This window comes from Anomaloglossus baeobatrachus, chromosome 12, assembly GCF_048569485.1.
Source record: "Anomaloglossus baeobatrachus isolate aAnoBae1 chromosome 12, aAnoBae1.hap1, whole genome shotgun sequence".
NCBI classification, from domain to species: domain Eukaryota; kingdom Metazoa; phylum Chordata; class Amphibia; order Anura; family Aromobatidae; genus Anomaloglossus; species Anomaloglossus baeobatrachus.
This window is the reverse complement of record NC_134364.1, coordinates 89,567,050-89,590,745: the sequence shown is the minus strand read 5'-3', so window position 1 is coordinate 89,590,745 and position 23,696 is coordinate 89,567,050. Positions and strand designations below refer to the sequence as shown.

Here is a 23,696-nt window from a genome sequence, read left to right as displayed (position 1 = left end):
GGACACCATCTGCAAGGAGTTTGTATGTTCTCCCCGTGTTTGCGTGGGTTTCCTCCGGGTTCTCCGGTTTCCTCCCACACTCCAAAGACATACAGATAGGGACTCTAGATTGTGAGCCCCAATGGGGACAGTGTTGCAAATGTATGTAAAGCGCTGTGGAATTAATAGCGCTATATAAATGAATAAAATTATTATTATTATTATTATATATGTAAGGCATCATTATATTACTTGAGAGACCTCTGCACACACTACCCTCTTCTGCCTTCCCAGAGACCTTTAAATACAGATCAGCTTTCAGAAACGGAAAGGTTTGTCCTGTAGGCGCTGTTAGTGAATGGGTTAAGCAAGGGTGGTGCCTCTGTCTCAGACTCAGAGTTGTACAGAGAGCTGAGAGCTGTTGTGAGTAAGCTGCGGTGTCACAATGACTATCCCAAGCTTATCCACTACCAAGAGGGTCTGTGGTTTTAGCCAATTCAAATTTTACTAATGTCGTTCTGATCGGATCAGGCGACTGATAATAGCAGCAGGCAATTAAGCAGATTGAATCTTCTTCTCCGTCTTATCTCCCGTCTCATCCTCTGCTGCTGTGTCCACTCAGAATCCCGGGAACAATGTCAACCATACAAATAATATTGGGCTCATGACAAACTTGAGAAGGGGCAGTATTATGGTTGTTACAGTACATCACAAAAATGAGTACATCCCTTTACATTTTTGTAAATATTTGATTATACCTTTTCAAGCGACAACACTTAAGATATGCCCCTTTGATACAAGGTACAGTAGTCAGTGTGCAGCTTGTATAACAGTGTACATTTTTTGGTGTCCTCTAAAGGACTCAACATACAGCCATTAATGTCTAAACCGCTGGCAACAAAAATGGCCAAAGAGTGCCCAAAGTGTGAATATTTTGTGTGGCCTCAATTATTTTCAAACACTGCCCGAACTTGGTTGGGCACGGAGTTCACTAAAGCTTCTCAGCAGCCGTTGGATTCTCTTGCATCCTCCATGACGAGGTCACAGAGTTAGTGGATGCTAGAGACCTTGTCCTCCTCCACCTTCCTTCTGAGGATGCTCATTAGGGTTTAGGTCTGGAGATGCTTGGCAAGTCCAACACCTTTACCCTCAGTTTCTTTAACAAGGCAGTGGTCGTCTTGGAGGTATGTTTCGGGTCGTTCTCATGTTGGAATACAAAGAGAAGGGATCATGCTCTGCTTCAGTATGTCACAATACATGATGGCATTCATGGTTCCCTCAATGATATGTAGCTCCCCACAGCTGGCAGCACTCATGCAGCCTCAAACCATGACACTCCCACCACCATGTCTGACTGTAGGCAGGACACACTTGTCTTTGTCCTTCTCACCTGGTTGCCGCAACACACGGTTGACTCCATGTGAACCAAGTAAGTTTATCTTGGTCTCATCAAACCACAGGACATGATTCCAGTAATCCAAATCCTTATTCTGCTTATCTTCAGTAAACTGTTTGTGGGCTTTCATATACATCTTCAGAAGAGGCTTCCTTCTGGGGCGACAGCCATGCAGACCAGTTTGATGTAGTGTGTGGAGTATGGTCTGAGCACAAACAGGCGTACCTACGACCCCTGTATTCTCAGCAGCAATGCTGGCAGCACTCAGACATCTATTCTGAAAAGATGAACTCTGGATATGACGATGAGCATGTGCACTCAACTTCTATGGTCAACCATGGCGAGGTCTGTTCTGAGTAGAATGTGTCTTGTTAAACCACTGTATAGTCTTGGCCACAGTGCTGCAGCTCAGTTTCAGGGTGTTGGCAATCTTGTTATAGCCTAGGCCATCTTTATGTAGGGCAACAATTATTTTTTTCATATCCTCAAAGAATTCTTTGCCATGAGGAGTCATGTTTAACTTCCAGTGACCAGGATGAGAGAGTGTGTGACATTAATGGCTGTGTGTTCAGTTATTTAGAGGGCACCAAATTTGCACTGTTAAACAAGCTGGACACTGACAAATTTACATTGTATCAGGGTCATATGATCTTGAATGTTGTCCCATGAAAAGATATAATAAAATATTTACAAAAATGTAAGGGGTGTTCTCACTTTTGTTACATACTGTATATTCTTGTACATAGGGGGCAGTATTAGTTATAGTCTTATGAATAGGAGCAGTATTATAGCATTTATATTCTTATACATAGGGGCAGTATTACCGTGTTTTTCCAAAAATAAGACCTCCCCCAAAAATAAGCCCTAGCAGGGATTTTCAGCATTTTCGGAGAAAGGCTTAAATATAAGCCCTCCCCTGAAAATAAGCCCTAGTCTCGGATCAATAATGAAGTGTCCGTGCAGCTAAAAAAGTTACAGATACTGCAGAACACTTCATTATACACAGCGGCACCCAGCAATTACACTCACCCGACACTGAGTGGCAGGACCTGCAGTGATCACACACCCGCACTCATCAGATCTCACACACACACACACAAAATCAGATCTCACACACACACCAGATCTCACACACAAACATCGGATCACACACACAGTCAGATCGCACACATAAGCAGATCGCACACACAAACATCGGATCGCACACACAGTCAGATCGCACACATAAGCAGATCGCACACGCAAACATCAAATCACACACACAAACATCGGATCGCACGCAAACATCAAATCACACACACACACAAACATCGGATCGCACACACATCGGATCGCATACACACTCACCTCATCCAGCGACACCGATCTCTTCTCGCCGGGAGAATCCTGAAAGCAGTGCAGTAGAGCGCAACGAACAGGACCTGCGGCCGGACACGTGACTTGCTCTCATCCCCTGCTGCCGTAAGTGCTGGATGTGATGTGTGTGATCTGCTGTGTGTGTCTGTGTTCGGCTGTGTATATCTGTGATCGGCTGTGTGTGCCTGCGATCTGCTGTGTATATCTGCGATCTGCTGTGTGTGTGTGTGTGATCTGCTGTGTGTGTGATCTGCTGTGTGTGTGATCTGCTGTGTGCCTGCGATCTGCTGTGTGTGTCAGTATGTCAGCTAGCAGCAGGGTAGGACGGCGTGCAGCACCGACCGAAGATCACAGGAGGACCTGGGAACTACGCAGACGTCCTGGTCTGGTGAGTATGAGTCTCCTGGGAAGTGGGGGGGGGTCTGCTTTTTTGGGGGGTAAACTTACCCCCAACCGTGTTTCTCCAAGAATAAGACCTCCTCCAAAAATAAGCCCTAGTGCTTTTTTTTGGGGGGGCAAAAAAAATATAAGACAGTGTCTTATTTTTGGAAAAACACGGTATAGTAATTATATTCTTGTACATGGGGCAGTATTATAGTAGTTATATTCTTGTACATAGGGGGCAGTATTATACACTGTGTGCAGAAATATTATGCAAATGAGTATTTTGATCACATGATACTTTGTATACATGTTGTCCTACTCCAAGCTGTATAGGCTGAGAGCCAACTACCAATTAAGTTAATCCGGTAATGAGCATCTCTGTAATGAGGAGGGGTGCGGTGTAATGACATCAACACCCTATATAAGGGGTGCTTAATTATTAAGACCCAGAATGCTACCTCAAATTATATAGTATAAAAACAGTTTTTATTCAAAATCATTAAAAGTTCAAAATTCCACCTGTGAAAAATTATATAACACACAAACATAATCCCAGGACCATGGGACAGCTCCAATATATCCGCCCAGAGGAACAAAACAATTATTCCATAGAGAATCACATTAATAATCCTGCCAGTGGTATAGTTTTTAAATGACCCTTACTCTTTCTTTCCTCTACCTGCCAATGGAGATGCAACATAAAGTCACAACACACCCTAAAGGTAAAAAGGTGCCCCCATTCCTCGGCGGCTTTCCCTCCTAAGATATCCCTAATCTCCCTCGTGATCAAATGAGGTCTAGAGGTTATACCATTAGTGGTCAGGAAAGATAGGGAAAATAAACTTATCTGAAAGATGTTTGAGTCAGAAATAATCCCTTAGCAATCCTTTTTTCATAACGTGAAGGCGTCCGGGCTTTCCATGGTCCTCAACCCAATAATATAAATTCACACAGTCTCTCAACGCGTTTCTCCCCATACAATTAGTTAGGGTTCATCAGGAGACAATGAAAAATGACTGGCCCAATCGCCTAATAGCTGTTAAGGGGGCTACTCATTCAGCAGCACACACCTCTCCATGTGGATGTATATAATGGACCATAATATAATAATTTGAGGTAGCATTCTAGGTCTAAATTGATATACTACCTTTTGCAATAGGTTTCTAAGTGGTAAAGTGTGCTTAATTATTAGGCAACTTCCTTTCCTTTGGCAAAATGGGTCAGAAGAGAGATTTGACAGGCTCTGAAAAGTCCAAAATTGTGAGATGTCTTGCAGAGGGATGCAGCAGTCTTGAAATTTCCAAACTTTTGAAGTGTGATCACCGAATAATCAAGCGTTTCATGGCAAATAGCCAACAGGGTCGCAAGAAGCGTGTTGGGCAAAAAAGGCGCAAAATAACTGCCCATGAATTGAGGAAAATCAAGCGTGAAGCTGCCAAGATGCCATTTGCCACCAGTTTGGCCATATTTCAGAGCTGCAACGTTACTGGAGTATCAAAAAGCACAAGGTGTGCCATACTCAGGGACATGGCCAAGGTAAGGAAGGCTGAAAAACCACCACCTCTGAACAAGAAACATAAGATAAAACGTCAAGACTGGGCCAAGAAATATCTTAAGACTGATTTTTCAAAGGTTTTATGGACTGATGAAATGAGAGTGACTCTTGATGGGACAGATGGATGGGCCAGAGGCTGGATCAGTAAAGGGCAGAGAGCTCCACTCCGACTCAGACACCAGCAAGGTGGAGATGGGGTACTGGTATGGGCTGGTATTATCAAAGATCAACTTGTGGGACCTTTTCGGGTTGAGGATGGAGCGAAGCTCAACTCCCAGACCTACTGCCAGTTTCTGGAAGACAACTTCTTCAAGCAGTGGTACAGGAAGAAGTCGGTATCGTTCAGGAAAACCATGATTTTCATGCAGGACAATGCTCCATCACATGCATCCAACTACTCCACAGCGTGGCTGGCCAGTAAAGGTCTAAAAGATGAAAAAATAATGACATGGCCCCCTTGTTCATCTGATCTGAACCCCATAGAGAACCTGTGGTCCCTCATAAAATGTGAGATCTACAGGGAGGGAAAACAGTACACCTCTTGGAGCAGTGTCTGGAGGCTGTCGTGGCTGCTGCACGCAATGTTGCAATGTCGTAAACAGATCAAGCAACTGACAGAATGTATGGATGGTCGCTGCTAAGTGTCATCAGAAAGAAAGGTGGCTATATTGGTCACTCATTTTTTGGTGGTTTTGTTTTTGTATGTCAGAAATGTTTATTTCTAAATTTTGTGCAGTTATATTGGTTTACCTGGTGAAAATAAACAAGTGAGATGGGAATATATTTGGTTTATATTAAGTTGCCTAATAATTCTGCACAGTAATAGATACCTGCAAAAACAGATATCCTCCTAAGATAGCCAAATCTAAAAAAACCCCACTCCAACTTCCAAAAATATTAAGCTTTGATATTTTTGAGTCTTTTGGGTTGATTGAGAACATAGTTGTTGATCAATAATAAAAAAAATCCTCTAAAATACAACTTGCCTAATAATTCTGCACACGATGTCGTAGTTATATTATTGTACATAGGAGCAGTATTATAGTAGTTATATTTTTGTACATAGGAGCAGTATTATAGTAGTTATATTCTTGTACATAGGAGCAGTATTATAGTAGTTATATTTTTGTACATAGGAGCAGTATTATAGTAGTTATATTCTTGTACATAGGGGCAGTATTATAGTAGTTATATTCTTGTACATAGGGGGCAGTATTATAGTAGTTATATTTTTGTACATAGGAGCAGTATTAGGCTGGGGCCACACGGGCACTACTGCGATCCACTTGCATGAGACTCGGCTCGTGCTGGCAGTACAGCAGAGCCGAGTGTCATGCCTGTGTCCTTGCAACTGAGGTCCGTTCGTGCGAGCAGACCTCAGCTGCGGGGGGCGGGCCGGCACTCAGGAGGGGAGGGAGGGATTTCTCTCCCTCTCTACTGCGTAGCCGGCTATTGCCATTCTCACACTGCACTAGCAGTACACCGGTGTACCGCGAGTGCAGTGCGATTTTTCTCTCGCCCCATTCACTTGAATGGGTGCGAGAGAAAGAGTCTCAGCTTACAATCGCAGCATGCTGCGATTTGTTTTCTCAGTCCGATTAGGGCTGAGAAAATAATTGCCCATGTGTGCTGACACACAGTCTAGAATTGGTCCGAGGGGAATGCGATGTTTTATCGCACTCCACTCGCACCGATTTTCTCGCCGTGTGGCTTAGGCCTTATAGTAGTTATATTTTTGTACATAGGAGCAGTATTATAGTAGTTATATTCTTGTACATAGGGGCAGTATTAAAGTAGTTATATTCTTGTACATAGGGGCAGTATTATAGTAGTTATATTCTTGTACATAGGGGCAGTATTATAGTAGTAATATACTTGTACATAGGGGCAGTATTATAGTAGTTATATTCTTGTACATAGGAGCAGTATTATAGTAGTTATATTCTTGTACATAGGGGCAGTATTATAGTAGTTATATTATTGCAGATAGGGGCAGTATTATAGTAGTTATATTATTGCAGATAGGGGCAGTATTATAGTAACTGTATTCTTGTACATTGGGATGGTATTATAGTAGTTATATTATTGCAGATAGGGGCAGTATTATAGTAATTGTATTCTTGTACATTGGGATGGTATTTTTGTGGTTATATTCTTGTATATAGAAGGCAGTATTAGGCTAAATTCACAGAGAACATTTTTTGCTCTATTTCTGGTGCATTTTTGAAGTCACAAAGATGCACCAAAATGCATGCATTTCCTTCTCCCAGCAAAGTCTATGAGAGTTTGATTTTGCTGTCCACACTGGGCATCTTTTGTTGGCTGTATCTTGGCTGCGTTTTTGAAGACGCACCCGAAATGCAGCATAGTTCTCTTTTCTGTTGTTGAACACATACATTTGCTCTTACTTATCTTAAGTGATTTGGACTACATGTCTTGCCTTCCTTGTTTGTTGAATGGTTTTGTTCTTTTGATTGATCTGCTTGCTAATAGCACCACATTATAAAGCACTTAATACAATTGACCTTTGACCCTTTCACCTCTCCTTACCATAGTGACCTCCATTGGGCAGCAGTTCCATCAAGGCTCTCTGATATCATGTCCTTCTCTGTTGTTTTGTCTACAGTAAATGGAAGTCACAATCACAGGAGAGATCTGGGAACTTCTTTTTTAAAAGTGCAGAACCCAAAATCTGTGCTTCATTCTATCCTTAAAAGGCTCTTTTATCAGAAATGATGGCCATCATAACATTCCCGTGTCAGCTCGGCCTGCCCTGTACAGCGTCCCATCCTCACAGCCATAAGACAGCAGCACCTTTGTACGAGTCCCTCCTGTCATTTTGCAGTTTGAGTGGTCCCAGAATCCCGGCCCCTTAATCACATTATAATGTTATTTACAGTGTTGTGACAATGAAACATGGCAGTTCTTACATGAGAAAGTGTGCGCAGTGTCTGTCTTCCATCACAATGGCAGAAATGAGTGCGCAGTAACACAACTGAGCCAGTATGGAGCTTTTTTTTGTGTGTGATATACATCCCTTTAAAATTGTATACCATCAGGGCGACTGGTGCAGCACAATGGGATGTACGGTCAGAGCGGAGCCTCATTACAACCCATAACCTTCACATTTTTATTTGTTGTAAAAAGGTATAACGCATTGTAGGCTGCAAACAAATTCAGACTGTGCCCCCTGTGTAGATATTAATATTTTGTATTATACTCCAGAGCTGCACTCGCTATTCTGCTGCTGCAGTCACTGTCTACATACAGTGCTGGCCAAAATTATTGGCACCCCTGCAATTCTGTCAGATAATACTCAGTTTCTTCCTGGAAATGATTGCAATCACAAATTCTTTGGTATTATTTTCATTAAAGTTGTCTTCAATGAAAAATAATAAAACAAATTGTCATAAAGCCAAATTGGATATAATTCCACACCAAACATAAAAAGGGGGTGGACAAAAGTATTGGCACTGTTTGAAAAATCATGTGATGCTTCTCTAATTTGTGTAATTAACAGCCCCTGTAACTTACCTGTGGCACCTAACAGGTGTTGGCAATAACTAATCACACTTGCAGCCAGTTGACATGGATTATAGTGGACATAGGACAGAGGTTGAGTCATTGTGTGTACCACATTGAGCATGGAGAAAAGGAAGAAGACCAAAGAACTGTCTGAGGACTTGAGAATCCAAATTGTGAGGAAGCATGAGCAATCTCAAGGCTACAAGTCCATCTCCAAAGACCTGAAAGTTCCTGTGTCTACGGTGTGCAGTGTCATCAAGAAGTGTAATGCCATGGCACTGTGGCTAACCTCCCTAGATGTGGAAGGAAAAGAAAATTGACGAGAGATTTCAACGCAAGATTGTGCGGATGGTGGATAAAGAACCTCGACTAACATCCAAACAAGTTCAAGCTGCCCTGCAGTCCGAGGGTACAACAGTGTCAACCCGTACTATCCGTCGGCATCTGAATGAAAAGGGACTGTATGGTAGGATACCCAGGAAGAACCCACTTCTTACCCCGAGACATAAAAAAGCCAGGCTGGAGTTTGCCAAAACTTACCTGAGAAAGCCTAAAATGTTTTGGAAAAATGTTCTCTGGTCAGATGAGACCAAAGTAGAGCTTTTTGGGAAAAGCCATCAACATAGAGTTTGCAGGAAAAAAAAAGAGGCATTCAAAGAAAAGAACACGGTCCCTACAGTCAAACATGGTGGAGGTTCCCTAATGTTTTGGGGTTGCTTTGCTGCCTCTGGCACTGGTCTGCTCGACCGTGTGCATGGCATTATGAAGTCTGAAGACTACCAACAAATTGTGCAGCATAATGTAGGGCCCACTGTGAGAAAGCTGGGTCTCCCTCAGAGGTCATGGGTCTTCCAGCAGGACAATGACCCAAAACACACTTCAAAAAGCACTAGAAAATGGTTTGATAGAAAGCACTGGAGACTACTAAAGTGGCCAGCAATGAGTCCAGACCGGAATCCTATAGAACACCTGTGGAGTGATCTCAAAATGGCAGTTTGGAGAAGGCACCCTTCACATCTCAGGGACCTGGAGCAGTTTGCCAAACTTTTAGCTAAAGGTTGTGCAACCAAGTATTAGGGCGGCTTTGCATGTTGCGACATCGCACGTGCAATGTCGGTGGGGTCAAATCGAAAGTGACGCACATACGGCGTCACTTTCGACATTGTACTGTGTAAATGCTAGATGATACGATGAACGAGCGCAAAAACGTCGTTATCGTATCATCGTTGCATTCACCGACATTTCCATAATGCCAGTGCCGCGACAGGTACGATGTTGTTCCTCGTTCCTGCGGCAGCACACATCGCTGTGCATGAAGCCGCAGGAGCGAGGAACATCTCCTTACCTGCCGCCGGCGGCTATGCGGAAGCAAGGAGGTGGGCGGGATGTTTACATCCTGCTCATCTCCGCCCCTCCGCCGCCATTGGCCGCCTGCCGTGTGACGTCGCTATGACGCCACACGACCCGCCCCCTTAGGAAGAAGGCGGGTCGCCGGCCAGAGCGACGGTCGCAGTGCAGGTGAGTGCATGTGAAGCTGGCGTAGCGATAATTTTCGCTACGCCAGCTATCACACGATATCGTACCTGCGACGGGGGCGGGGACTATCGCGTGCGACATCGCAGCATCGGCTTGCGATGTCCCAACGTGCAAAGCCCGCCTTAGGCTAAGGGTGCCAATACTTTTGTCTGGCCCATTTTTGGAGTTTTGTGTGAAAAGATCAATGATTTGATTTTTGTTTCATTCTCTTTTGTGTTTTTTCATTGCAAGCAAAATAAATGAAGATAATAATACCAAAGAATCTGTGATTGCAATCATTTTCAAGAAGAAACTGAGTATTCTCTGACAGAATTGCAGGGGTGCCAATACTTTTGGCTAGCACTGTACATTACATTACTGATCCTGACTTACATCCTGTATTATACTTCAGAGCTGCACTCGCTATTCTGCTGCTGCAGTCACTGTGTACATACATTACTGATTACATCATGTATTATACTCCAGAGCTGCACTCACTATTCTGCTGGTGAAGTCAATACACTGGAGATCAAAATTAGAGAACAATGTATGATCACTTGCTTTTTTCAGAAATAATGTAATCTACACTGATGAACATTTGAAGGTTTTGTGTAAGGGTGCACCATGCCAAGAGCAGTGTTTTACAAAAGATACAAAGTTTATCAATATAAAACTTTTATTATTCCCAAAACATGATGATAATGTTTAGAGAACAGCAATGACTGAAGCACAGAGAATGATTATCAGTAAATTTTCTGCAGGTAACAACAGTCACCAATTAGTAGGACGTGTACAGGTCGTCACTGTGAATGGCTTCAGTACATCTGCAGCCACAGGACATCACCAGTCTCTCACACTGCTCTGGTGTGACTTTGGTCCACTCTTCTTCCAGTCTCTCCCACAATTAAACAGTTAAAGAAAAAATGCGTGGGCTCCAGCCGTATTTTGATCGCCAGTCAGGTAAAGCCGGGCAGGTGGGGGCTGGGATTCTCGGCAGCCCACAGCCACCCATGGAAATGGCGCAATGTGTCTTAGCTCTATTTCCAGGCGCTTTACCCGACTTGTCCAGCGGCCCTGGTGGCGGTGGCACACTGGGTAATAAAGGGGTTAATACCAGCTTTGTATTCTCAGATGGTACTAAGCTTTAAATTCATGGTGTCACGCCAAATTCGACTTGGCCACCATGAATTTCTAATAAACAGTAAAAAAAAAAACCCACAACACATAGTTTTTTTTTTATTACAAATAAAACAAAAAAAAAATTTAGAGACTCAATCTTTGTTTTAAAAAACTCCTTAGTCCTACGTAGTTCACAGGGACAGCAATGTCAGCTCTGCTTCATCACTCTGTAAAGACAAGTGGCTCAGTCAAAATTCAGTTAGTAGGACCTTCGATGACGTCATGTGACCAGTATGTAAGCCAATGTCTGTACAACATTCACATCGGACTGGTCACATGGCTATGACGTCATGCAAGGTCCCTTAGGCAGTGGTGGTTACCGGGGGCACAGCAATAATCGGATGCAAAAGCAGAAGCAGCCTGGAGACAGAGTCTGCAGGACGCGTTGCGGAACCTGTAACTATGATCATAATGTTTTTTTAATAATGTGCTTTTTTTTTTTTATAACCCCTGGACCTGAACTGAATCTGATCTGTAACACGAACTTCCCAGGAAAGTTCATGATCGTGTACACGATCACTATGTGATTGGTACGATCCTCGATATTTACAGTTCGGGATCGCCCATCACTACTAATGAAAGGTTTGGTCACTGCAGAGTAGGCTTTCAGTCCAAATGCTCTTAAGCGTTGTGACACTGTATGACAAGATGACAAAACAGATCCTTACCCTGTTCAGTGCTGAACTGGCGAGCAATTCCAGCTGTAGTGTGGAAACGATTGCCCATGGAGACTCTCCGCATTATCCTGTCCTATCGTGCATTTGTCTTTCGAGGGTGACCAGCCTTCTTGGGGGACTTGAAAGAGTTTGTGATGTTGTAAAGATGCAATATTCTTGAAATCACAGACTTGGAACCACCAACTTCTCTTGCTATGGCTGATAGGGTCACCCCTTTGTCCTTCATCTAGAGAACCTGCTGCCGGAGGATTTCTGTCACTTTGGAATGGCTCACCATTTTTGCAAAGTCAGTGCAAACTGAAAAGTAAAGCCCGCTTTACACGCTACAATAAATCTTACGATGTGTCGGCGGGGTCACGTCGTAACTGACGCACATCCGGCATCGTAAGTATGATTGTAGCGTGTAAAACCTCCGTGCAATTGCGATTGAACGAAAATCCGTTCATCGCATGCACGTCGTGCATTCCTCAAAAAATGAACGTGAGGTTGTGCAATGTTCCCGAGGCAGCACACATCACAGTGTGTGACACCCCGGGAACATTGAGCGACAGCTTACCTCCGTCCGCGGCTCCCGCCGACAATGCGGAAGGAAGGAGGTGGGCGGGATGTTTATGTCCTGCTCAGCTCCGCCCCTCCGCTTCTATTGGCCGGCTGCCGCGTGACGTCGATGTGACGCCGAATGTCCCTCCCACTCCAGGAAGTGGATGTTTGCCGCCCACATCGAGGTCGTATGGTAGGTAAGTATGTGTGACGAGGGTGAATCATCTGTGCGGCACGTTCAACAAATTGAACGTGCCGCACATACGATGGGGGCGTTGCAAATCGCATACGATACTGTATGCGAAATTGCAACGTGTAAAGCAGGCTTTAGGCTGCCAGTTACATGGGGTTTGTCAGGAAATTAGCACCAGGTGCCAGATTAACACCAATAGCTTGCAGGTATCTGAAAGTGTTCTCTAATATCGATCAGTGTTCTTTTACATTCATCTCATTTACATTTTTATTATGTGCTTTATAATAAATTCAATTTATGAAATAAGCGGAAAATACTGTGTTTCCTCATGTTAGGATGTAATCACATAGGACGACACATTGCCTTAACATGTAGGAAATGGTTTGTTGTTCTAGAATTTTGATCTCCAGTGTACATTACATTACTGATCCTGAGTTACATCCTGTATTATACTCCAGAGCTGCGCTCAATATTCTGCTGGTGCAATCACTGTGTACATACATTGCATTACTGATCCTGCACTGATCTTGAGTTACATCCTGTATTATACTCCACAGCTGCACTCATTATTCTGCTGATGCAGTCAACGTGTATATACATTACAGTAGTTATCCTGAGTTAGAACTTGTATTCTACTCCAGAGCCGAACTCACTATTCTGCTGGTGGAGTCACTGTGTGCATACATTACTGATCCTGATTTACCTCCTGTATTATACTCCAGAGCTGCACTCACTATTCTGCTGGTGGAGTCACTGTGTGCATACATTACTGATCCTGAGTTACCTCCTGTATTATACTCCAGAGCCGAACTCACTATTCTGCTGGTGGAGTCACTGTGTGCATACATTACTGATCCTGAGTTACCTCCTGTATTATACTCCAAAGCTGAACTCACTATTCTGCTGGTGGAGTCACTGTGCACATACATTACCGTACTGATCCTGACCTGAGTTACCTCCTGTATTATACTCCAGAGCTGAACTCACTATTCTGCTGGTGGAGTCACTGTGCACATACATTACCGTACTGATTCTGACCTGAGTTACCTCCTGTATTATACTCCAGAGCTGAACTCACTATTCTGCTGATGGAGTCACTGTGACATACATTACTGATCCTGAGTTACCTTCTGTATTATACTCCAGAGCTGAACTCACTATTCTGCTGGTGGAGTCACTGTGTACATACATTACTGATCGTGAGTTACATCCTGTATTATACTCCAGAGCTGCACTCACTATTCTGATGGTGGAGTCACTGTGTATATACATTACTGATCCTGAGTTACATCCTGTATTATGTTCCAGAGCTGCACTCACTAATCTGCTGGTGGAGTCACTGTGCACATACATTACTGATCCTGACCTGAGTTACTTCCTGTATTATACTCCAGAGCTGAACTCACTATTCTGCTGGTGGAGTCACTGTGTACATACATTACTGATCGTGAGTTACATCCTGTATTATACTCCAGAGCTGAACTCACTATTCTGCTGGTGGAGTCACTGTGTACATACATTACTGATCCTGAGTTACTTTCTGTATTATACTCCAGAGCTGAACTCACTATTCTGCTGGTGGAGTCACTGTGTACGTACATTATATTACTGACCCGTACTGATCCTGAGTTACATCCTATATTATGTTACAGAGCTGCGCTCAATATTCTTCTGATGGAGGACATGTATACAGAGTTAAATCCATCTGTCTTATTCATGCTATTTATCTACCGCTTCACAGGACGCACGCGGATAGAGGAAGGCGCATCTCTACGCATCGACTCCCTCCGTTCTGATGACCAGGGTTGGTATGAGTGCCGGGTGCTGTTCTTGGATCGTCATCACGCAGACGAGGACTTCAAGAATGGGACTTGGATCCATCTTACTGTGAACTGTACGTCTTCTACAACCACATAAATAGTGATATCATATGTGAGGTGGGCAGCTGTTGTGGACAGAGACTTCAGGAGAAAACCGGTGACACCCAGATTTATTTTATCATTGTATGGTGATATTTGGAGATTGAATTGTTAGCTTTTTTGGGGACTATATGGCAGTATTACTTGAGCACTAGACAGTGCTTTTATATGGGCTGTATATGATTTATATATGCTAATGTAATAATAGTAATACATGGGCTTTTATTTGTCAAGGATAGTACTTGGGCACTGTAGAGTGTTTATATGTGGTTTATATGGCAGTATTACGTGAGCCTCTAGCTGTATAGTGCACTTTACGGTGGTTTTATATCAGCTGTATATGGCAGTACTATGTGAGCCTCTAGCTGTATAGTGCACTTTACTGTTGTTTTATATGTACTTTGTATGGCAGTACTATGTGAGCCATTAGCTGTATAATGCACTTTACTGTCGTTTTATATGTGCTTTGTATGGCAGTACTATGTGAGCCATTAGCTGTATAATGCACTTTACAAGGGGTTTATATGCGCTTTATATGGCAGTACTATGTGAGCCTCTAGGTGTATAATGCACTTTATGGTAATTTTATATGTGCCTTATATTGCAGTATTATGTGAGGCTTTAGCTGTATAATGTACTTTATGGTCATTTTATATGTGCCTTATATGGCAGTATTCTGAGCCTTTAGCTGTATAATGCACTTTTATGGTCGTTTTATATGTGCTTTATATGGCAGTATTGTGTGAGCCACTAGCTGTATAATGCACTTTATGGTGGTTTTATATGTGCTTTACATGGCAGTACTATGTAAGCCTCTAGGTGTATAATGCACTTTATGGTCGTTTTATATGTGCCTTATATGGCAGTATTATGAGCCTATAGCTGTATAATGCACTTTTATGGTCGTTTTATATGTGCTTTATATGGCAGTATTATGTGAGCTTCTAGCTGTATAATTCACTTTACGGTTGTTTTATATGTGCTTCATATGGCAGTATTATGTAGTCTCTTGTTTATTGCATATTATTTGTTTTTTTATGGTAGGTTAATATGTGCTGTATATGGCAGTATTATTTGGGCTAATAATTGTATAATACATCAAAGTCAATGGGTACCCATGAGGCGAAGCATTTTACTTTTTCTGTATATGGAGTAGCTATGTCTGGCAATAGCAATGCCCCATATAGAGATGGAGTCACCGTTGCCAACACAACGCTGTGCTGTTTAGACTGGCAGAGATATGACAAGGACCGGTGCCAGCAATAAATAGCGCTACACCCATTATCCCGGACATTTGCCCTGTGCCAGGTTTACAATAAAAAGAAGCTTCGAATGCAGGACTGCCAACCCCATGTATTCTGTGCATAAGGCGCTTCTAGGAGGGTCATGAATAAAGTGCCAGAAGCGCAGTAGAGACTGACACAGGAACAGCACAATAGGATCAGGGGACTGTTACACCGCAATGTATAATAACACAGATGTATATACTGCCCACAAGCCTCTGCCCAAGTGCACATCCCACCATCATATTGCAATGTCTTGCTTTGGAGGGGGCTCATCACAACAGGATGGCAGGCTGGGTGACTGCAAGGTTTATCGCTCGCTGCTGTTCATACAAATGTGTACAGTATATCACAGAAGTGAGTACACCCCTCACATTTTTGTAAATAGTTTACTACATATTTTCATGGAACAACACTGGAGATCTGACAGCTTGGCACAATATACAGTAGTCAGTGTGCACCTTGTATAACAGTGTATATTTGGTGCCCTCTAAATAATTCAACACACAGCCATTAATGTGTAAACCACTGGCAACAAAAGTGAGTACACCCCTAAGTGAAAATGGCCACATGGTGACCTTGGTGTGAATATTTTTTGTGGCCACCATTTTCCAGCATGGCCTTAACTCTCTTGGCCATGGAGGTCTCTAGAGCTTCACAAGAGCCTCAGGATCTTCTTCCATCCTCCATGACATTATCACACAGTTGGTGGATGTTAGAGGCCTTGCTCTCCTCCACCTCCTGTTGAGGAGGCCCCACAGATGCTCCATAGCGTTGAGGTCTGGAGACGCTTGGCCAGTCCAGCATCTCCACCTTCAGTTTCTTTAGCGAGGCAATGGTGGTCTTAGAGATGTTTGGGGTCATTATAATGTTGAAGTGTAAAGGGAGGGAATCATGCTTCAGTATGTTGACTTTCATGGTTTCTTCAACATCACTCATTCAGCCCCAAACCATGACGCTCACAGTACCATGCCTGACTGTAGGCAGGACACACTTGTCTTTGTCCTCCTCACCTGGTTGCCGCCACACACGCTTAAAACCATCTGAATGAAATAAGTTTATCTTGATCTCACCACACCACAGGACATCGTTCCAGTAATTCATGTTCTCAGTCTGCTTGTCTTCAGTAAATTGTTTGCGTCTTTCTTGAGCATCATCTTTAGAAGAGGCTTCTTTCTGGGACGATAGCCATGCAGACAAATGTGATCCAGTGTACGACGAATGGTCTGAGCACTAACAGGCAGACCCTTCACCCCTCTAACCTCTTCAGCGTGCGGCGTATGGTCTGACAACTGACAGGTGGACCCCCCACCCCGGTAACCTCTGCAGTGTGTGGCATATGGTCTGAGCACTGACAGGCAAAACCTCCCACCCCTATAAACTCGGAGCAATGCTGGAAGGACTCATTTGTCTATCCTGAAAAGATGACCTCTAGATATGTCGCTGAGCTCGTGCACACAGCTTGTTTGGTCGACCATAGTGAGGCCTGTTTTGAGTGAATCTTGTCTTGTTAAACCGCTGTATGGTCTTGGCCACTGTGCTGCAGCTCAGTGTCAGGGTGTTGACAATCTTCCTACAGCCTAACCAATCTTTATGTAGAATAACAATTCTTTTTTTTTCAGATCCTCAGAGAATCCTTTGCCATGAGGAGCCATGTTGAGCTTCCAATGACCAGTATGAGAGAGTGTGTGAGTGATAACACCGAATATAACACCCTTGCTCCCCATTCACACCTGAGACTTTGTAACACTAATGAGTCACAGCACCGGGGAGGGAAAATGGCTAATTGGGCACAATTTGGCCATTGTCACTTTAGGGTGTAGTCACTTTTGTTGCCAGCTTTGTATCAAAGTGTCATATTTTCAGAGTTGTCCCATGAAAAGATATAACTAGTGACGGGTGACAGTGCTTACCACTGCTCATTACTCAATTAAGTATCGGGTTTCTCCTATGTGACTTGAGCACCGAGTATAATTGAAGTCAATGGGAAACTCGAGCATTTTCAAACTCAGGTGCTAGCGGCTCGATCAAGTAATGAGCTGTGGCAAGCACGCTCGGCCGTCACTATATATAAGATATTTACAAAAAATGTGAGGGGTGTACTCAATTTTGTGATATACTGTAGCTACATCTCACCAGTTGGAGGTGATGGAGAAGATGACGGCATTCCCACACTGGGTCTAATCCTCTCAGTGGAGGCTCGAGGATCTCTGCATGCAACATGTAGAGGGCGTTCTTGACTTACTGCCCTAATTTAGCCTTCCCAGGGTTGGGCTTTGTGTCCTCCGAGACCCCATGTCCATGGCTTGTTGTGACAGAAAGGTCCCTGGAGTCTGTCCTTGTGATCCTAGATAAAGGCCAACAACTTGCAGAAAGTCTATGAAACCAAAGAGCTCAAAAAGAAAAGGCAACTTGAAGCTAATTAGATCTGAATCAAAGTTTTGGATGACCTCTGACCTCAAGCCATACTCAACACCCCCTCACTGCCCCTTTTCCGACCCCGATTCTACAATGTGAAGCCCTTTTGAGGCTAGAGAGCTTTCCTGGTTAGTCTCATAAGCTGCAATAAGACGAAAAAAAGAAAGTTTTGTCTGATGAAGAGACTAGTTGACTTGAAACGTTGTTTTGGTGAAGAAAACTAAATTTTATGAATGCGTATTAGTGATGCTCCTGACTTGTTCATGAGCCTCTCGGGCATTACATAGACTACCATGGCCTGGTTATTCTGGAGATATCTAATAACCCCCTCTGAAATAGGTCTGTCCACAGAGCAGGGGTCGCTGACTGATTTCCAAGGTTTTTGACGCCATGTTATTTCAAGAAATGTATTGTTTTCTTTATAGTGATAGCGCCCCCCCTATACAATGTGTCGGATTTTAGCAGTCACTGGTGTGATTTTATCTGGCATCAACCCAGGTGAACTTGCATGAATTACTTCCCACAAAGCACATCTGTGTAAACACGTGTAGATCACCTCCAGGGAAATGTGTTCACTAGAGGCTGCCAGTCTAGACACATACCGATTAACTCTTCCCTCTCCGCCCAGTGCAGTGTGTGCGCCCACAGGCGGCATGTTATGTTTTTTTAAATTGCTTACAAAATACAGCAATAACCAGTAAGAACTGCAGGGCCTGGAGCGTAGATGTAATGTGCCAGCTGCGGTACACAATATGATACCAAAAAGTGCACGCGTTATTACAGCACAGGCCCATAGTCAGAGAGATGTGTAACATATACCAGCTATACACCAGGTTATACCAGCTGTACATATACAGTGCCTTGCGAAAGTATTTGGCCCCCTTAATTTTTTTCAACCTTTTACCACATTTCAGGCTTCAAACAGATAAAAATGTTAATGTTCTGGTGAAGAATCAACAACAAGTGGGCACAATTGTGAAGGTGAACAAAATTTATTGCTTATTTTAAAAAAATAAAAAACTGAAAATTGGGGCGTACAATATTATTCATCCCCTTTAAGTTAATACTTTGCAGCGCCACCTTTTGCTGCGATTACAGCTGCAGTCGCTTGGGGTATGTGTATATCAGTTTTGCACATCGAGAGACTGAAATTCTCGCCCATTCTTTCTTTGCAAACAGCTGGAGCTGAGTGAGGTTGGATGGAGAGCGTTTGTGAACAGCAGTTTTCAGCTCTTTCCACAGATTCTCGATTGGATTTGGGTCTGGACTGTGACTTGGCCATTCTAACACCTGGATACGGTTATTTGTGAACCATTCCATTGTAGATTTTGCTTTGTGTTTGGGATCATTGTCTTGTTGGAAGACAAATCTGTCCTAGTCTCAGGTTTTTTGCAGACTCCAACAGGTTTTCTTCAAGAATGGTCCTGTATTTGGCTCCATCCACCTTCCCATCAATTTTAATCATCTTCCCTGTCCCTGCTGAAGAAAAGCAGGCCCAAACTATGATGCTTCCACCACCATGTTTGACAGTGGGGATGTTGTGTTCAGGGTGATGAGCTGCGTTGCTTTTACGCCAAGCATATCATTTGGCATTGTGCCCAAATAGTTCGATTTTGGTTTCATCTGACCAGAGCACCTTCTTCCACATGTTTGGTGTGTCTCCCAGGTGGCTTGTGGCAAACTTTAAACAACACTTTTTATGGATATCTTTGAGAAATGTCTTTCTCCTTGCCACTCTTTCAAAAAGGCCAGATGTGTGTAGTGTACGACTGATTGTCGTCCTATGGACAGACTCTCCCACCTCAGCTGTAGATCTCTGCAGTTCATCCAGAGTAATCATTGGCCTCTTGGCTGCATCTCTGATCAGACTTCTCCTTGTTTGAGATGAAAGTTTGGATGGACGGCCGGGTCTTGGTAGATTTGCAGTGGTATGACACTCCTTCCATTTCAATATGATCGCTTGCACAGTGCTGTTTGGGATGTTTAAAGTTTTGGTAATCTTTTTGTAAACAAATCCAGCTTTAAACTTCTCCACAACGGTATCACGGACCTGCCTGTTGTGTTCCTTGGTCTTCATGATGCTATCTGCGCTTTAAACAAAACACTGAGACTATCACAGAGCAGGTGCATTTATACGGAGACTTGATTACACACAGGGGATTATATTTATCATCATCAGTCATTTAGGACAACATTGGATCATTCAGAGATCCTCAATGAACTTCTGGAGTGAGTTTGCTGCACTGAAAGTAAAGGGGATGAATAATATTGCACACCCCAATTTTCAGTAATTTATTTTTTAAAAAAGTTTAAAATAAGCAATAAATTTCGTTCAACTTCACAATTGTGTCCCACTTGTTGTTGATTCTTCACCATAAAATTTAAATTTTTATCTTTGTTTGAAGCCTGAAATGTGGGGAAAAAGTTGAAAAAATCAAGGGGGCCGAATTCTTTCGCAAGGCACTGTATAATTATATAGAGGAAATGCCCATGTTATACCAGCTGTACATATATAATTATTTATATATATATAATCAAATATATATAATTTAGGCGTGCACACAGGAAGTGATGATTAGAGGTGCCAGTGACCAGAGTTAGCACTCCAAGTCGAATATTCAAAGAAAATCACTGCACTCTCAAAATTGCATTTCAAGCTGTGTCTTAGACTACATTCACATGACCGTTCCGTTTTTTGCGGTCCGCAAAAAACGTTCTGTTTTTTTCACGGATACATGTGTGTGACATCTGTTCCGTTTCGTATACAGTCCGTGTGTCATCCGTGTGCCTTCCGTTTTTTTGCGGAACGCAAAAAACGGAAGGAGCAAGAAAGATAAATAGATGAGTAGATATATAGATGGATAGATAGATAGATATAGAGACAGGATTAGAGGGATGAATGAATAAATGAACAGAGGGATAGATAGATTGATGAGAAAGACATATATAATGTCCCACCCCCCTACATATTCTAAGCTGGCACCCTTTAGTGACTTTCATGTGGCACTAAAGGGTGTTTAGCCTTGTATTTAGCCAAAAAATAATTTAATAATTAAAAAAACCCCACGTAGAATCCCCCCTATCTTTTGTAGCCAGCTAGGGTAAAGCAGATGGCTGCAGCCTGTAGACCACAGCTGGCAGCTTTACCTTGGCTGGTAATCCATAACAGAAGGCACCCCACGCTGTTATTTTAAATTAAATAAATAGTTTAAAACAAAAAAACACGGGGTCCCCCCCCAATTGGATCATCAGCCAAGGTAAAGCAGACAGCTGTGTTCTGGTATTCTCAGACTAAGGAGGTCCACTGTTATTGGACACTCCCCAGCCTAAAAATAGCAGGCCGCAGCCGCCCCAGAAGTGGCGCATTCATTAGATGTGCCAATCCTGGTGCTTCGTCCCAACTCATCCCGTTGTCCTGGTGCGGTGACAAACTGGGTAATATATAGGGTTGATGGCAGATGTGTAATGTCACCTGGCATCAAGCCCTGGGGTTAGTGATGTCACGCGTCTGTCAGATACCCGACATCACCAACCCAGGCAGTAATAAAAAAAAAAAAATAGACAACAAACACATTTTTATTTGAAAAAACACTGCCCAACACATTCCTTCTTTCACCAATTTATTAGAAAGAAAAACAAATCCAGGTCTGGTGTAATCCAAGTGGGTCCCATGACGATCCATACCATAGTCAATGAAGAACAGAATGTTACCCATTGGCTGGGAGAGCAATGCAGTGACCTGAGCTAACATCAATAGGTCAGCCCAGGTTACTGCAGGGCATGACGAGTGCTGCTGTCAGGAGGTTAGCGAGGTACATTACTTGCAGTGATCGCTGCACTCCTGATGTCAGCGCTGTCACTGACTTCAATGACCACCGCCTTCACAAATCAAGTATCGCGAGCAGCCCCTGACGTCACCACTAGTTACAGTCTCGGGTCGGCAGCGAGAGGTGATGTGACAAGTGGCGGTCATGGAAGACAGTGACAGCACTAACGTCAGGAGGGCAGGAGATCGTCACTGCAGGTAAGGAACTTTACTAATCTCCTGACTGCAGTGCTCGTCATCCCCGCGGCTGCTGACACTCTAGTGTGAGAAGCTGCTGATACCGCAGTGCGGCTGGGGCTGGAGCGGGACACAGACTGCAGGGGCACCCGATGGAGGTCACACAGAAGTGCTTACGTGTGGCTTCCGGGCATTTTGTGGACCCATTGACTTCTATTGAGTCACGGTCCGTTATTATGGAACAGAATAGGACTTGTTCCATAATAACGGAACGGACATACGGCATCGGATGTGTTTTTTTTTTGTAGGATCGGATGCACATGGAAGTGCTCCCGTGTGCCATCCGATCCTACACAAAAGACATTGAAAAGATGGTCCTGTCAGTGGGTCCGCAAAAAAACAGGAACTGACCAGGACAAACGGAACTGCTGTCTGAATGAGCCCTTATTGTGATGACTGCGACTGTTTAAACGTTTCAGCCTTTTTTCAGGCCTTGGTCACTATTCGCTCATGAATAATATATCTGAGGAAAATATAGAGGGGGATAACACCATGAGAATCGGCGATCTCAGAGTTTCCGAAGCAATGTGTAGAAAATATAATATAATCTTGTAGGTTAGAGAAACCTTTTGTTCTCTCTTTGGAGTCACTGAGGTATAAAAAAGACTTGGGTGCTCTCTTCCCCTTGGAAATGAAAATAGGAGGAACTGTTAAGTTAAACCTCGCTCTTGTAATGCTGGCCTATCCTGGTTTATGGCTATACATATATAATTATATACAGGAGATGCTCAGGGTATACCAGCTGAACATACAGTGCCTTGCGAAAGTATTTGGCCCCCTTGAATTAAAAATTCAAGGGGTGACGAATACTTGAAGATAAAAATTTCAATATTATGGTGAAGAATCAACAACAAGTGGACACAATTGTGAAGGTGAACGAAATGTATTGCTTATTTTAAACTTTTTTAAAAAATAAACTAAAAAGTGGGGCGTGCAATATTATTCATCCCCTTTAAGTTAATACTTTGCAGCGCCACCTTTTGCTGCGATTACAGCTGCAGTCGCTTGGGGTATGTGTATATCAGTTTTGCACATCGAGAGACTGAAATTCTTAACCATTCTTCCTTTGTAAACAGCTGGAGCTGAGTGAGGTTGGATGGAGAGCGTTTGTGAATAGCAGTTTTCAGCTCTTTCCACAGATTCTCGATTGGATTCAGGTCTGGACTGTGACTTGGCCATTCTAACACCTGGATACGTTTATTTGTGAACCACTGCATTGTAGATTTTGCTTTATGTTTGGGATCATTGTCTTGTTGGAAGACATATCTCCGGCCTAGTCTCAGGTCTTTTGCAGACTCCAACAGGTTTTCTTCAACAATGGTCCTGTATTTGGCTCCATCCATCTTCCCATCAATTTTAATCATCTTCCCTGTCCCTGCTGAAGAAATGCAGCCCCAAACCATGATGCTTCCACCACCATGTTTAACAGTGGGGATTGTGTGTTCAGGGTGATGAGCTGTGTTGGTTTTACGCCAAACATATCGTTTGGCATTGAGCCCCAATAGTTCGATTTTGGTTTCATCTGACCAGAGCTCCTTCTTCCACATGTTTGGTGTCTCCAGGTGGCTTGTGGCAAACTGTAAACAACACTTTTTATGGATATCTTTGAGAAATGGCTTTCTTCTTGCCACTCTTCCATAAAGGCCAGATTTGTGCAGTGTATGACTGATTGTTGTCCTATGGACAGACTCTCCCACCTCAGCTGTAGAACTCT

At 43.3% G+C, this 23,696-nt stretch overlaps 1 protein-coding gene and 1 long non-coding RNA gene across 4 annotated transcripts in view; one reads left to right on the top strand and one right to left on the bottom strand.

Moving 5' to 3' along the window:
* Positions 1-23,696, bottom strand: part of LOC142257480 (uncharacterized) — a 259,149-nt gene that overhangs the window by 63,237 nt on the left and 172,216 nt on the right. The window lies entirely within an intron of this gene.
* Positions 1-23,696, top strand: part of IGSF9 (immunoglobulin superfamily member 9) — an 81,539-nt gene that overhangs the window by 21,188 nt on the left and 36,655 nt on the right. For all 3 annotated transcript variants that reach the window (XM_075329606.1, XM_075329607.1, XM_075329605.1), the window contains exon 4: positions 14,041-14,193. In XM_075329606.1, the coding sequence (XP_075185721.1) occupies positions 14,041-14,193 (153 nt within the window). The remainder of the gene's footprint in view (positions 1-14,040; positions 14,194-23,696) is intronic.